The 16,480-nt window shown below is 36.1% G+C and overlaps 1 protein-coding gene across 2 annotated transcripts in view; it reads left to right on the forward strand.

Annotated features, from left to right (window-relative positions):
- The window catches only part of PAPPA (pappalysin 1), a 266,709-nt gene that overhangs the window by 107,473 nt on the left and 142,756 nt on the right, over window positions 1-16,480 (forward strand). For both annotated transcript variants that reach the window (XM_003757073.2, XM_031954192.1), the window contains exon 7: window positions 868-1,369. In XM_003757073.2, the coding sequence (XP_003757121.1) occupies window positions 868-1,369 (502 nt within the window). The remainder of the gene's footprint in view (window positions 1-867; window positions 1,370-16,480) is intronic.

Consider the following 16,480-nt stretch of genomic DNA (forward strand, 5'->3'; position numbering starts at 1 on the left):
CATGTGGCATGAAACAGTTACCTCTAAGGATATTAGAAAGAGGCTTTGGTGAGAAAAGCAGAGAAAAATGTTTTATGAGTAGCTCAACAACATTTCCTAAAGCTGAGATTAGCAAAACTATTGAGAATTCTCCCAAGAGAAATATTAGAATGAAACAATCTCCATTAAGAATGAGTAGACAGAAAAAAAAGGAAAATAAAAACTATTTTTAGAAAATTACCCGATATGGGAAATGTGAGAGTGAACAAGATGGTCTCATTTTTTTTTAACTCAGTTGGTTATGAGTACTGGCTATTCCATCTGCCTAGTATCTCTAGTTCAAGTAGAAAGCATCTTCTATGCTCACTTGATCCTTTCTTGAGAGCCTTCCTTTCCAGACTTTCCTTGGCTTTTTACCCACCATTATTGTTTTGAATGCTGCTGTGTTGCAAGAGAAGGAAGATGAGTATCACAGAGATTCATTAAATTTCCTTTTTTTCCTTTTTTCTTGTGTAGGGATAGGGGACTACACTGTTCCATTCCATAGAAAGGAAGTTTTTGTACTACTGCTAGGGTTTCAGGAAGGTTTGAAGCCACTGGAAGGGGAGATATGGAAGATTTGGTCACTCACTTAAAGATGAGTCATATATTTTGATTAAAGTCAGTAAGTTTTAGCAGAATGCATGTCGACTCATCCATAATCTATTTTTGAGGGGGTTGGTAGAGGGCAGATTTTCTCTTTTCAATCTCCTTCCCATTCCTTTCTTCCCCTCCATCCCAAATTGGAGAAGGCCCACCTTTTCATAATACTATTAGAAGATTTAAGAACTTGTTTATGCATCAATCAGAATTGTGCCAACAGTTTTGTTCTTTACTATCTTTCCACAGGCCACCCAGATGTAGAGCAGCCTTGCAAGTCAAGTGTCCGAACATGGAGCCCCAATTCTGCTGTTAATCAACACACAGTCCCCCCAGCATGCCCAGAGCCCCAGGGATGCTACCTAGAACTGGAATTCCAATACCCATTGATTCCTGAGTCACTCACTGTATGGGTGACACTTGTGTCCACAGACTGGGACTCTAGTGGTGCTGTGAATGATATCAAGCTGCTGACTCTGAGTGGAAAGAATATTTCATTGGGACCACAGAATATCTTCTGTGATATCCCACTGACTATCAAGATCCGGGATGTAGGTGAAGAGGTATATGGCATTCAGATCTACACCCTGGATGAACACTTAGAAATTGATGCAGCCATGCTGACCTCTATACCCGACAGCCCCCTGTGTATGGACTGCAAACCCCTCAAGTACAAAGTGCTCCGGGATCCTCCATTCCAGTCTGATATCCCCATTGTCATCGCTAACCTCAACAGGAGATACATAGATACGTAAGTCTTTGTCTTCCAGAAAGTTGTTAAAGTGAGAGAGTGATCCAGAGAAAATAAAAAAGTGGGAAGGGTTTCAGAGAGCCTAGAATGAACAGAAAAAAACATAATCATGCTTGGAAATTTTTGTCCCCATTTTATAGAGAGACAAGTCAAGATCTAGAAAGGTTAATTTTGTTGTATTAAAAATGGATCCCTTAGTTTGCTGCTTATAAACCCTAATCACTCTCTTAAACTTGCAGTACTAAAGAAGGAAGCTGTAAAGGGAGAATAAACTAGAAAGTGATTTCAAGAAGAAAAGGATATCATGAAATAGCAAAAACAGTAATTTTTTTGTCTGAATTTGGAAAAGTCCCCCTTCCCCCGGGCCTCAATATTCTCATCTGTAAAATGGGAGGTATTAGACTCAGTGGTCTGTTCTCTTCCAATACTAATATTCTGGGGACCCCAATGATTCTTTGCAGATAGGCTGTTTAACATCCTCTTTCAGATGACATTTGTTCCCTTAAATATTCCCCACTTCTTTAACTAGTTCTCTACACAAGACATGTTAAAATTCCATTCTGATATTATCACAGTCTTGTAGTGGGATTATTTTATAATTAAAAACACTTCAAAATGAGATTCCTTCCTAGATTTTGAATACACCTAATAGATCATCTCCTACAGTCCTTAACAAAAGCATCAAATTCTCTCTATTGCTCCTCCAACAAGAGCTGTCTAGCCTTTACTTGAGCACCTCCTGTAACAGCAAACTCATCACCTTATAAAGGTAGTCCATGCCTTTTTCAGTATTATTTTGATCTTTATAAAATGCTTCCCCATATTGAGCTGAAATTAGTAATTTCTACAACATAAAATTACCTCAGTAATTAAATATATTTGGATGTGATGTAAGATAAACCTGTCTTAAACCAAATTTTACTTTTTTAGTAAATAGAGTTCTAGGGAATCACCTAAAGGGTGAACCATTAATAATAGTTTATTGATGAGCTAATAAATATTTTATTAAATATCTTTTGTATCTGAGGATCTATATTGGGTCTTGAAAATACCAAGCATATTAGGTTTCCAAAGAGCTCAAATGTTAGTTGGAATATATGTACACATGTGTAAGTATGTGTGTGTATGAATTTTGAGGATCTCTACTAGGTCTTGAAGATACCAAGAATATCAGTTCTCCAACGAGTTTACATGTTAGTTGGAATATATGTACACATGTGTGGGTATATGTGTGTATATATATATATGTATATATATAAATTTTGAGGATCTCTAGTAGGTCTTGAAGATACAAAACAAATCATGTCTCTACATGTTAATTGGAATATATGTACACATGTGTATATATGTGTACGCACATAAATATATAGATAGATAATATATAGATATATGACTGATGGATATGTAAAATAAATGATATAAAATGTATAAAACAATTAATAATATAAGCCTATATAATAAATGCCATTTGAATGATGGATAACATTAAGTACCATGGAAATTCAGAGGAAAGAGGGATCATGAGCATAGAAACTCAGCCATTCAATAATTGTTTAGAGGAACTGAGAATATTTAACCTTAAGGAAAGAAGGTCTTGAAGGACAAAGCAATTATCTTTAAGTTTTAGAAAAGGGATTGAACTTAGAATTATAGGATGTTTGAACTGAAAAGTATCTTAGAAAAAATCAGATACCCCTCCCTCCATTTTAGAGATGAGGAAATAGAAGTGAGTTACCCAAAATCACATGAAGAGTAAGACAGAGCTGGGGTTTTAATCTAATACTTTTAATTGCTTGTTATATTTCATGTTCTTTCTTATATTCTATACTATACATCTTTAACTGTTTGACTTTACAAAGCAAAATTAGAAATTACTGGGAGACAAATTTTGCCTTGAAGGAAGGGGAAATTGTGTAATAATGAAAATGGAATTGGTTGTCTCAGAATGTGAGTTTCTTTCCACTGGAGATCTCTGAATGGCAGCTGGGTAACCTTTTCATTGAGGTGCTAGAAGAATTTCTACTTATGTATGAGTTAGACTGAATGATTTCCACAGCTCTTTCCAGTTTTGAGTTTGGGAGATTCTTGGCAGTGGGGTGGGAAGAAGGGAGATATAGGATGTGGGGGTAAAGTTATTTTACATTTTGGGTTTGAACAGTCATATATAATTCAGAAAGAAGATGAACCTTGAGCGGCAGCTAGATGGTGCAGTAGATAGAGTACCAGCCTTGAAGTCAGCAGGATCTGAGTTCAAATTTGATCTCAGAAACTTAACACTTCCTAGCTGTGTTACCCTGCACAAGTCCCCAATTGCCTCAGCAAAAAACAAAAACAAACAAAAAAATCTTTAATTTGAACCTTGAGTTAGACAAGCCATGAGAGAGGCCCTAAGCTGAATCCTGGGTCTGCCATTTAGTATCCATTGATTCAGAAAGATAGACTTTCTATCTGATTTAAAAAAAAAAAAAAAAAAAAGGTCTCTACTAGCTTTATCCTTGAATCTCTTTATAACTTTGGACAACTCACTTTTGCTCCCCTGGCCTCGGTTTTATTATCTGTGAAAGGAGAGAGTTAGATTAGATGATCTGTTTTTTATACATATCCTACTAAGGGTAAGAAGACTTGGGATAAGCAGCTAAAGCAGAAGAGGCTCTTCCTGACAGAAGAAGCATCATGAGCAAGGAAAAAGAGGAGAGAGTGAGCACAGTGTGTTTGTGGACAGTGGGGAGGTTGGTTTGGTAGAATCCTTAAATTTGTTTGAGGTATATGATTTTCATGTTTTTGTTTTATTTTAATATACTAATTACATTCAACCCCCAATCTTTGTTTCATGGCCTTCCTGAACCAACATGAAGGCAGCCCTGAAGTCCCTTTGTGCCAGGAGTAGAAAGCACTTTGTGGAAATGGTCATTCCAGTTTCTCTCAAAATGATGCCAAAATGTGTGGAATATCATTACAATTTTAATAAGCTTTTGTTCACAGGGGCTAGGTGGAGGAATGTCCAGGGGATAGGACTCCTGTCCAAATCAGCAAGTAAGAAAGACATTTGGGAAAAGTGGAAAATAACTCAGTCCCCTATGGACTATGGCCACATGGCCAGCAGGGCTTCATACAGAGGATGTGGCAAGGGAAATCATTGTGATCCATTGAATATCCTGGGAAGGAGTTTTTTGTTGTTGCTGTTTTGTTTTGTTTTACGTTCCATCAGAGGTCACAGGGCAGGCAGAGTAGTAAGGAGCTTATAGTAACAATTTAAGAATATCAGAATGCAGCAGTGAAGCACATCTTTAGAATATGGCTTCTTACCATAGCACTGGAGGTCCTGGAAATCTGGATTCTAATATTGTATAGCCATGAACAAGCCACTTCATCTTGCTGGGCTTTGTCTTTTCTCGTGTGTATAATGCCCAAGTTGGATCAGATGAGTTTTAGGGACCTATTATCCTTTTCTGCTGTACAATCTGTTTTCTAAGGCCACTTCTATCTCTACTCTTTGGTGCTTTTTGTTCTACAGTTCTATATTCTAAGGCCCCTTCCTTGAAACAAACAAAGTAGTTTAAGTTCAATGATTTTTAACTGAATGCATTTTCCACTTCCTTCCCAAACCACCACTATGAAGAGATGTACTTATGTAGCCCTTCAACCCCAAGGGGTTTCTTTCCCTCATCTTTATCTGTGTTTGGTCATGGATAGCACATTCAAAATCTCTGAGTTCCTTTTGGCTCCCCATCTGGACTGTTCTTTGAATCTCCGAATAAATGAAGCCCAGCATTCCAAAGAGATCGAGCATTCCAGCTTCTTTATCTCTTGGTAATTTGAGTTATAAACCCCAACACAAATACCTTTTGTATGTGTATGTGTGTATATATATATATATAACTGCTCTCACATTTTTTCCATATCAAATAAACTGGCTCTGTCACAAGTTCTTTATAAAGACATTGTGAGGAGAAGGAAAAAAAGAAAAAGAAATGCTTTTCTTTCCTCCTCAAGTCTTCCATATCATCCCATGATTCCCTCTGACCTTTTCCTTCATTCCCCCACCATGAAATTATTTATTCCTTGAGTTATCTGTGCAAGAAATTGTTCACCAAGGTGTGATGCTGAAGGGAGAAACTGCCATGGTCACCATTTGGAAGTTTCAAGGAGTCAGATTTTTTTTTTTTTTGAGGGAAGCAGGAAGAGGAGTAAGAAATCCAGTATTTTTCTTTTGAAAGATGGACTCTTAGCAAGACAGAAAAGAACACTGTCAGAGAGAATGATGAACTGTTTTTTCTTTGGGGAAGGATGGATGAGTCTTCATACACAAAGATTGCAACTGAAATCTTTGAAGAGGCAAGGGGAGGAATGGGAAGGTAAGGGAATAAGCATTTATAAAGCATCTGCTATATGTTAAGTGCTGAGTGTTATTTATTTTTTTAAACAAATATCCCATTTGATCCTCATGGCAGTCCTGTGGCCTAGGTAAATGCCATTTTCCTATTTTATAGTTGAGTAACTGAGACAAATTGAGTTGACCAAAGTCACATAGTAAAATGTCACTCATATCTTGACGATTCCAGGTCTAGTGCTCTTTTCACTATAACACCAGCAGCTTCAAAAAGGGAATGGAAAAATTCCCTTACTCTCCTCAGAAGTATGTAGGAAAATGTAACTTTAAGAAAAATTACCATCCAGAAGATGCTCAATTCATATCCTCCAAATTCAAATAGAAGAGTGAGGATCTTCTTGCTCCTTGAGGCTAATATCTGAAACTCATTATAGACCTTATACATACAGGGAAATGTCATCTTCCCCATTAGAAAATAAGCTTCTTCAGGGCAGGAACTTTTTGTTTTATTTGCTCTGTATCCCCAAAACTTAACAGTGCTTGGAACATGATATATGCTTTGCTTTTCAATTGATTGAGTAGAAGCATTAATGGGATCTAGGACTGGAAGAATTTAGGATCATATGACATATTGTATTTAATTTTATTTTTTTAATGATTTTCATATGCTTCCTTTGGTTTTTACTTTTTGCTCATTTCTAAATATTTGCTTTCCTAGTCAGATAGCTTTGCCTCGTAACAAAGACTTTAAAAAGGAAAAAAATATCCTGCAAAATTAAATGATACATAGCCCGTGTCTGATATTGTATATGATATTCCATACCCATAGTCCTTAATCTCTTCAATGAAGAGAAAGGACCTTAATGCTAATACTTCTTGGGTAGGAACTACCACAAAGTGGTCTTATGTTTTACTCCAGATATTGGAAAAATATAATAAACATTGATTTTTTACCCCTCTTCCCCCTGAAAAAAAAATAAAAATTAATATTCCTAAAATATTATCAGTGACAGGGATACCATTTTTGATTCCTTAGCTTCTGAGGATTTCAGAGAAAAATATGATACACATCCAATACTAAATTCATCATCTTTCTCTCAGAGCTAGCCTTCCCTCTCAACTTTCCTATATCTGTTCATTTCACCACCATGCTTCCAGTGACCTGGTTCATAGACTTAAAATTATCTTTGACTCTTTTCTTTCCCTTATTTCTAACATACAACTGTTTGTCATTGTCAATTGTCATTATCAATATTATGTCATTGTGTCATTTGGGTAATTTTTAGAGTTAAAATGCTTGTTTTAATCTGGACTTTCCCAGCCTTTTCTTTCCCAATGACTTGATATATTCCTTTATATAAGTAAATTAACCTTAATTCACCCCTCTGGATCTCATTCTCATTAATGAGCAGATTGGGCTATCTAATCATTATTACAATAAATCTAAACCTTAAAATACTTGTTTGTGCCCCTGCAATGTCTCACTTTTTCCCCCTTTTTTTCTCATCACAACTATCCTTGTTCAAGCTTGTTTCTCTTCTTGCTTAGGCTATTGCTAATAACCTCTTAACTGATCTTTTTCCCTCAAGTCTTTTAACTATTTATCCTTGAATCCATTCTCAGCATTCATACTGCTGCCTAATTTATGTTCTTAATGTGCTCTTCTGATTAAGTAATTGAGCCTAAAAAACTCCAAAGCTTCTCATTGACCAGATCAAGCTAGCAAGCTCTTTCTAAGTGGTAGACATTATATTAGCCACTAAGAATATACACACAATACACATGCATGTATAATACATATATATATACATATACACACAAATGTGTGTGTGTCTCTTTAAAGACCTACCACAATCTGTCAACTTGTTTTTCAAGCTTTATCTCATCCTATTCTACATTCCAATTAAACTGAACTAATTTTCATTCCCTTATCTTGTTTGAATCTCTTCTCTTTCCTTGCCTTTGTTCATGCCTTACCCCTTGTCTAAAACTAACTCCCTCTTCACTGCCTTTTCCATTTATAGATGTCCATTCAGCCTACCTGTTCCTGAAAGTTTCTTTGACTCATTCTGGTTCTCATTGCACTTTGCCTCATATGACACTCCTTTGTCATATTCTCTCTACCATGTGTGCTAGTATGTTGGTTCTTGTTTTTCTTTATGACTATGTGTATTCTTTTTTAATTCTTCCTCCTATTTGATTATAACTTTCTTGATAGCAGAGTCTATTCCAGCTATATTTTTATCCCTGAAGCTCAGGAAAACACCTTGCATGAGGTATTGTTAAATGAATGAATGAATGAAAATATGAATAGATACCCCTGGGGAGCCTGATTTGTCCTTGGACTCCTCTGGAGAATTATACAATGAGTTATATAATATGTACATCCCATTCATTCACAACTTCTTTGGATAAAGAGATGAAATCCAAATCTGAGAAGTGGAAAGCACTTAGCCAAACCTCTAGGAATGATCAGCAGCTAAACTAGGATTAGCACTCATCTCTTCCTGACTCCAGTGGCTTAACTCATATCACCAGCCCATGCTTCAGCTTCTATGACCTACCTACATTCCTCTGGAAAAAATGGATGCCTCCCTGCTCTGTTACATAGTCAGTTCCTTGTGGTTCTGGCCAAAGAGTCAGAAAGGGAAGATTTTGTTTTCCTATATCATACTCTTCCAATAAGGGGAATTGTTTGTGTTTATTTTGCCTGCGGTTGACCCACAGAAACATAGATCCATACACGGTCCTGAAAATTAAAGTCCTTGCATGTACCATAGCTTGTGGGAGTTTTGTAACCCAGAAGCCACACATTAGGTGAGCTGATTCTCCTTCTAAGAGCTGTTCTTCTTTATAGCTCAGTAACTGTTTCTCCTTCTGCCACCATGGCACATGAGCTTTCTTAAATAAAAGACAAATGGCTCTCCTCTTCCCTAAGTCAAGAAAAGAGGTCATATTTAAGATCTCATTTCCCCAGTTTTAGTAACAAGACCCTTCTCATCCTGGAATCTTAGAATATTGGAGTTAGAAGGGACCATAGGGGTGAAGTGTCACTTCATCCAACTCTCACTGTCCTGATTAACTCCTCTGGACATGTTCTGTTTTATTAATGTCTCACTTAATCTACAGAACCCAGAATTAAACATGAAGCCACATCACAGAGCACTTTTTATGTATACTATTTAATTACACAAATAATTTATGTTTTCAACAACTGTAGGGTCCCTTGTTACATAAGCTCCCTTCACCAACCCATTATTTTAGTTAAATAATTCTTAGGGAATTGCCTGAGGCACCTAGTGGTACACTTGGAGAGTCAGGAAAACCCTTATTCAAATCTGGCTTCAAACACTTACTAGCTGTATGACCCTAGGTAAGTCACTTAAATTCTGTTTGCTTGTTTCCTTAGCTAAAACAATGATGAATAACAATATCCATCATGGAGTGTTGTTGTGAAATATTTGTTAAAAAAAAAAAATACTGACATATAGTGGGCATGTTTATTCTCTCTCACTTTTTTTTCCTTCCCTGGGGCACAAAAAGTTTAAATGAATTTCATATAGTTGCACATTGCCAGTGATAATATTTGAACCTGAATCTTCCTCATGCTAAATCCAACATTTTTCCTGTTATACCACAAGTTCCATTTCCTATCTAGCTACACATTTGTTCTTTGGGGTTTTTTGACCGATCCAGACTATACAAATTTATATATATCTTCTTTTATCTTGCTAGGTGTCATTTTTTTGTTTTTTTAACTGTTGATAACAGATTCAGAATTTCAGAATTGGAAAATTTTTCAGAGGTTGTCTAATCAAATTCAAAAACCTCAGATAAGAGATCATCTACAAAACTCATAGGCAAAACTCCAAAATATGACCTGAACTTGATTAAAATGTAATCAAGAAATGTTTAACAGGAAATGTAATCAGAAATTGAAATATAATAAAACAGAGATAATGCTAATATGTAGTTTTCTAAGTCAATGTATAGCCTGCCAGGATCACTTTGTGTTTGATTTTGAAACCAACATAACTTGTCTAACTTGAATAGGAATCCCTTCTGTCTTTCTGGTAAGTACTCATCCAACCTGTGCTTAAAGAATTCTAGTGAGGGAGAATTCTCCATTCATCTGTAGAAAGAAAGAGCTAGATTCTGTAATAGTTTTCAATCCTGTGATTATGCCTTTCAAAATTGATTATAAAGGGATTTTCTTTATTATTATCCTCTGTAATTGCTCTATGGCTATTTTGTGCTTTATCCCTTTATTAATTCATTCAAATAGACATAGCCATATAGAAAATATGTGAGGGGAATGGAGGGAGGGAGTAAAGTCAAGTCCACTTTACCAACATAACTAAACACTATGTTTTAGCCAAATGAGCTCATCTTCTCTCTCTTCTCCTCACTTCTCTTTTCCTTTCTTCTAATCCCTTTGAATTCCTTATTCCTTCTCTTCCTTATTCTTCCTAGTGACAAAGAACAACAGAGTCAGAAATGTTCAAGATATTTTGTCCTTTGTGATGAAGTGAAAATCTCTGAGGATATATTTGAAAATAAAGGTGATATAAAAACAAGACATAAATAACATTTTAAAAGAGATAACAAATGAAAAGAAAAATCTGACTTTTAGACTAAATAAACTTGGAGTGGTGTCTACCATGGAGCAGTTTGGGAGTTTTGTTGAGAGGCAGTTTGATTGATTCTGTTTGTCGCTGGAAAAACTGAAGACAAAAGAGTTAGGACATTTGGATTCTCTCCCTGGCATTTATCCTAGGCAAATTGTGTCTGTAATTTTGAGAAGGTCATATCACTTCTCTGGGCCTCAGTTTCTTCAACTGTCAAATGATGGAATGGTACTATAGTCACACATGATCTGAGATGGCTAAGACTTTAGAGATCATCTAATCTAATACTCCTTAAATGATTAATCAGAGAACTGATCATCAGTATATTTCCTTTAGAGAGAATTCTATATTTTAACCCCACGCAGTAACAGATTGACCCATGAAAACATGAAAAAAGAGACTCGGTATTTTCCTCTAATATCACAAAGGATAGTACTTCACTCTTTAAGGGTATTATTAACATTTGCCATAGATAGTGGTTTGGGGGATCTGTCAGTTTAACTCATCCCTTTTGCTCACCCTAATGTTCCTGAAAATTGTATTTCATCATGATAGGTACTTGGCCTGAAACAGGCAAGGGGGAGGAAGAGATGAGGATGCCCAGCTTCTAGAAATAAAGTGAAATTGACTTAACAATATTTTGTGTCTGGTCAACATGGCATTAATTCTGGCTCTAAGAATATCAGCTATCACTTATGATGTATAACATCCATTCTTAGGTCTGGCAGCATTTCAGAAATCAGTAGTGATTTTGTTGGATAGACATGGGGTGGGGGTAGAGGGAGGCAGTCAGGAATGAATCCAACATAAATCATGGATATCAGCAAATGTTACTTGAAACTGCACTGGTTCTAAAATTTTTAGGTTTCCTCAAGGCATCTTCCTTATGATCTTTTGAATAATAGTTTGCCTTTCTCCCTTGTTTTCATCACTATGTTGTTTCTTGGAAGGAACAAAGTCTAGCTTTCAAGTCCACTACTTGATTTTCCAAGAACACATAGGGTAAGTAGCAGTTTCAATGACAAAGCTATTGCATAAATCACTTTATTTTGCTGTTCACATTGGGAAGGATCTCCATGGGAATTTTCAGAATTTTGAAATATGTAATGAAACAGTAAAAATCATCGGGCTGCAATTGAGAAACAATATTTTTTTTCCTCCAATGAGGCATTCTAGATTTATAAAAATATAAGGTATTATTATTATTAAACTACTCCTTTTTAAATTGTTTGTTCTTTGTAGCAAACAACACACAAATTCAACTTTTTCCTAGTACTTTCAGACAGAGACAGACATACACGCAAGGACAGACAGCCACACAGACACACATATACACACACATATAATTCAAGATATTCCAACTTTTGTCCCACTTGAGTCAGGACCTTACTTACAGCATTACTCATATAATTAAAAATACAAGATAGAATTTAATAAAGTTGAGAAAAAACACCAAATACAAATATGTTGAAAACAACACAAGAATTGTAAAGTCAGTCTTGTCATCAACTATCTGAGTCTGTTTCTTCATCTGTAAAATTAGGGTCTTAATTGAATAGATGATTCTAAAGATTCTTTTTTGGCCATAACACCCTTCTATGCCATTTCCTAGGCTTCCTTCAAAACATAATACAAAGCCTACTTTCTCTAGGTGCCCCTTCCCTATGTCCTCAGCTCTTTATATTTTTTGATTTTGGATTGTCTTCATCAATCATATTTTTATCTTTTATATATCTAGTTATTTCCATGTTGTCTTTCCCCACTAGAATGTGAACTTCTTGAAGGCAGGGACTGTTTTTAATCTTTCTTTTATATCTCCAGCACTTAGAACAATGCCTGGTACATAGCAAGTATTGAATAAATGATTACTGACTGACTGACTAATTCTGTTTAGCCATAGCACAGGTTCTACATTGACTGACTTTCATACTTAAACAAAGAATGACTTATGTTGTGAGAAATGTTACAGAGCAGGTGTCTGAGCCTGTCTGAGATTAACCAACAATCAGAATAGCTCTAACAAAATATTTAAGGCAAGTAAAAATTGAGAAAGCATTCATTTTCTTTGGTTACTCCAAAACCAAATTCAAGGATGACCTTTCACAGTCTGTGACAGCTTAACATGCACTGAGACTTCACTATAACTTTGCATAGATTATTAGAGTAAGGTTTTGAGCTTAGTTCTGTTGATTCCAATTCCAGTGATCTTTTAACAATAGTATACTACTTTTAACCTAACTCTGTTAAAAGGCAGTGCCACAGCTTGGTTCTTGTAAATACAGCTTTATAGTGAAGTTCCAGGCTCTGTAGTTCATTATCATCTTCCCTTCCCTTCTAGGTATGAATTGAGCAGCTTTTATTTTATTTTTTCCCTTCATTGATTCTCAACGTGTGGTCCAGGGTTGAGTTGTGTCCTGAAAGGGTCCTCCAGGTGGTCTCTAGTCTAGTCTCCTGAAGCATTAATATCTACAGCTTGACAAGGTTTATACTCTGGTTTCTGGCCTGAATTAATCATTTACTTATGGTCTTTAATAAATGCCAGGCATCTCCTCATTGATGTTTCATCCAAAGTATTACCAGCCTTCTCATTCATTCTAGTGAGGATTTTTCTGTTGTTATTTTTCCCTTTATAATAGGAAGTAGGAGAGAACAGTAGTTGGCCAATGGGGTTTTTTGCTCATATCCAAATACCCTGGAAATTAAGAAGTTTGAAAACTATCTCTCTAAAGCAAAGCCAAACTATATTCTAAAGCCAAGTTAATTGTGCACAAAGTTTTAGGCAGGAAGAATTCCTAAAGTATCTGTGCCTTCTATGGGTTAGACAGCTCCTCATCAGTCATATGGTCATATAGTCATTCACTAAACATTTGTTAAGTGCCTACTTTGTGCCAGAGATGGTATAAGACACCTTAAGTTAGATTACTAAAATAAACCCAAAACAGTCCCTTTTGTGGAGGGGCTTCCATCTGCAAAATGAGACTAAGGAGACATTGACCATCTACCTTCCAAGATAAATGTGAAGATATAAGGACTATACCTTAAAAATCATAGATTGTTGTTTCTATAAATGTAAACCATTTTGTTAGGAGTGTTTTTATCCTATCATTATCCTGGAGATCTCTTATTTCTGTAAGAAAATTCAAATATATTTTCCATTAACAACATCATAGCAGCTGTAGGAGAAAGTGCTTAAGAAATGAGGGATCCCATGTAGGTGGACATTAAATCTCATGTGATTTTCCTCAACCCTTCTTTTCAAAACAAACTGAACCTTTCAGGTTTAAGTTCTCACTCCTCTCATCTGAAACGTGACTTCCTGCTTCTAAGAAGTAAGGCTTAGAAAAGGGTTCATAAGACTTCTTGGACATCAAATAGTTCTTACAAAACAGCATTTTGATGATTTAAGTGTAAATGAATCAGAAACATACGGATTAAATTTTCTTAAAGCGCACATGGGTTTAAGAATTAAGGGGAAATGTACTTCCCTGACTGTATTCTGGGTTTCACCAAACCCAAAGCATTAGCAGGGGGGAGAAAAATAAAAACAACCCCCAAACACTTTTAGATGTGTTGCCAAATTTTAAAACGCTGTTGGGCTCGCCCTCTGCCAGTAATAAAATCTCTGGCCACCCAGAACAGCTACAATGAGGAACAAGAGGATTGTTTCCCTGACTGGCCTGCGATCACCAACAACTGTGTTAAGTTAGTGCCTCTCTATGACAGGTTGTCACTGTTCTCTTCCACTAGGCTGTTGGCCCTGTCCTGGACTTGATTTTCACACTACTCACTTGTTTACCATAAACTCTATCTGGTGTTTTGGCTCCCAGAGTCCTTGGTAATAGGTCAGTCCATGCTCTGTAATCAAGAGAAGTGTCTATCATGAAGAGAATGTTTGGAGAAGCTGTCATACATTTATTCCAGTTGTATTTGGGAAAAAACAAGAGTTCCTTGTCCATTTTTTTTTCCATCTTTAATGTCATCCAGGTGTGGAGTTCCCTTAACGCTGTAAATGGTTTCCCTTCAGATCTTTTCCTGACACAAATACCCTTCTAAACCTTAGGGCCACTGTTTGCATGCCTTCAAATTTGTTGCTACAGATATAGACCCTTTCTAATTTCCACATTGTTCCCTCATTTTATACTCCCCTACCCCCGCCCATATCTTATTTCATTTCACCAAGAAAGGAGAAAATTATTTCAATTGGTGGTAAAAGATGATTAAAACAGAATAACAAAGGCCTTGGCTGCAAACTGTTTGTTTTATTAAATTTGCTACTGTGTTTTAAATTGGTACCAGGGCAGATCCTTGGACAATTATATCAAGGCCTGCTGGAGTTAATCAGTCACATGTATATGTCTGCTACTTTCAAAGCCTGGACCCTTATAAGAAGTGAGGAGAGGGAGTGGACAAGAAGGAAAGGACAAATCTTATGTTGTTACCTGTCAAAAATCAAACTATGTTCCATTGCCAATGTGAGGGGGTACAGATACCCAACTCCTGTAGACTTTTCATTTTCCTTCCTTTCCATCCAGTTCATGGGTTGGATCTCCCTGTGGTCTACAGAAGAAATAACAGAACACGATGTTGCAAGACAAAGGCCGATTTGCACAAACAAAGATTTCTTCTTGGCAAGGAAATTCAAAGATCACAGCTTTGCTTTAATAATTGGAACAACCAAAGTGAAACAGATTGGAGACTTCTGACTGATGACTTGAATTTTGGTTGAGAGAAGGCCAGCATGGAGACAGACTATGATGTCCAACTTTTATTGGTTGGCTATGACAACCAATGTTCTATAACATACAGTGTCTTTTATACGCTGGAATTTCAGAATTTGATAGATGAAAAAGAGTTTAGTATGTTAAATCTTCAAGGTAACTCAGTACATGGACTGTGGAAATATTCTATAGAATGTTAGAACTACAGAGACATTTAGATCTCATTTTACTGAATTGCCTCATATAATAGTAAAGGGGAAAAATAATAAAATCCAGAGAGTAGAAATGACATGTGGTGACAATACTTAGAACTGAGGTCTCCTGGACATCTCATTCAATGTTCCTGCCCTTATATGTACCTTTAAATTACTTATAGGGAAGAAATAGGACAAATGTGAATGTTATATTGTATACACGTCATGGTCAAGGGAAATGAAACAGCTTGCACAGGGCCATACATTAAATTAATGGCAGAGTGAGGCTAAGAATCTAAGTCTGCTGGCTCCCTCTTTTGATGTGCTTTCCCCGATAGCACAGATGCCTCTATAAATATTCCATCCCAAATGCTAATCAAAAAAGTGATGCTTTAGTTCAACAGGGTCCTTAAATTTAAGGGAAAACAATTCCCTATAACTGTAAATCTTAGTTCTAGTACCAGCTTAGTCTATGACCTTGGCTAAAGTATTTCCTCTCGCTGGTTCTCAATTTCCTCATCTGTAAAATGAGAAAAGTTGGACTGGAGAATCTCCATGGTCCTTTTCAGCCCTAACAATCTGATATTCTATAAATGCCTATAGCAGAATTAGAGGACTAAGGTATTTCTCAACAAATAACAGCTATCTAAACTGAACGAACAGCAAGTAAAATCAAATCATCCTTTGTGAAGTCAGAGTAAAATGAAAGGACAGAAATTTTTAAAAGAAAGAGACTAACTAGATTAGGGGGTTATATGAAGGAAACAAAATGAGTAGAATTTCAATTATTCAAGTTAAATGTCCAGAAACTTTCTTTCAAGAAGATTAAGTAGTGGAACATTCTATGAAAGAAGGCTAATTGCCAGGAAATCAGAAGCACACAATTTTTGACAGAAGAAGGGTTAGTGTCTATTTCTTTCAAATCCCTAGTACAAGTATCACTCACCATTAAACATCTTAAACAAATGTTCATTCAGGCTCTGTTCAGATACCTTTAGTGATAGGAAACTCACTGCTTCCATTGTTAAATAGTTCAAAGTATTAGGAAGTTCTCATATTGAATTGACATCTATTTCTTTTTTTAAAAAAATATAGCTTTTTATTTACAAGATATATGCATGGGTAATTTTTCAGCATTGACCCTTGTAAAACCTTCTGTTCCAACATTTCTCTTCCTTCTCCCCACCCTTTCCCCCAGATGGCAGGTAGACCAATACATGGTAAATATGTTAAAGTATATG

The sequence above is a fragment of the Sarcophilus harrisii genome, chromosome 2 (genome assembly GCF_902635505.1).
Source record: "Sarcophilus harrisii chromosome 2, mSarHar1.11, whole genome shotgun sequence".
Lineage (NCBI taxonomy): Eukaryota > Metazoa > Chordata > Mammalia > Dasyuromorphia > Dasyuridae > Sarcophilus > Sarcophilus harrisii.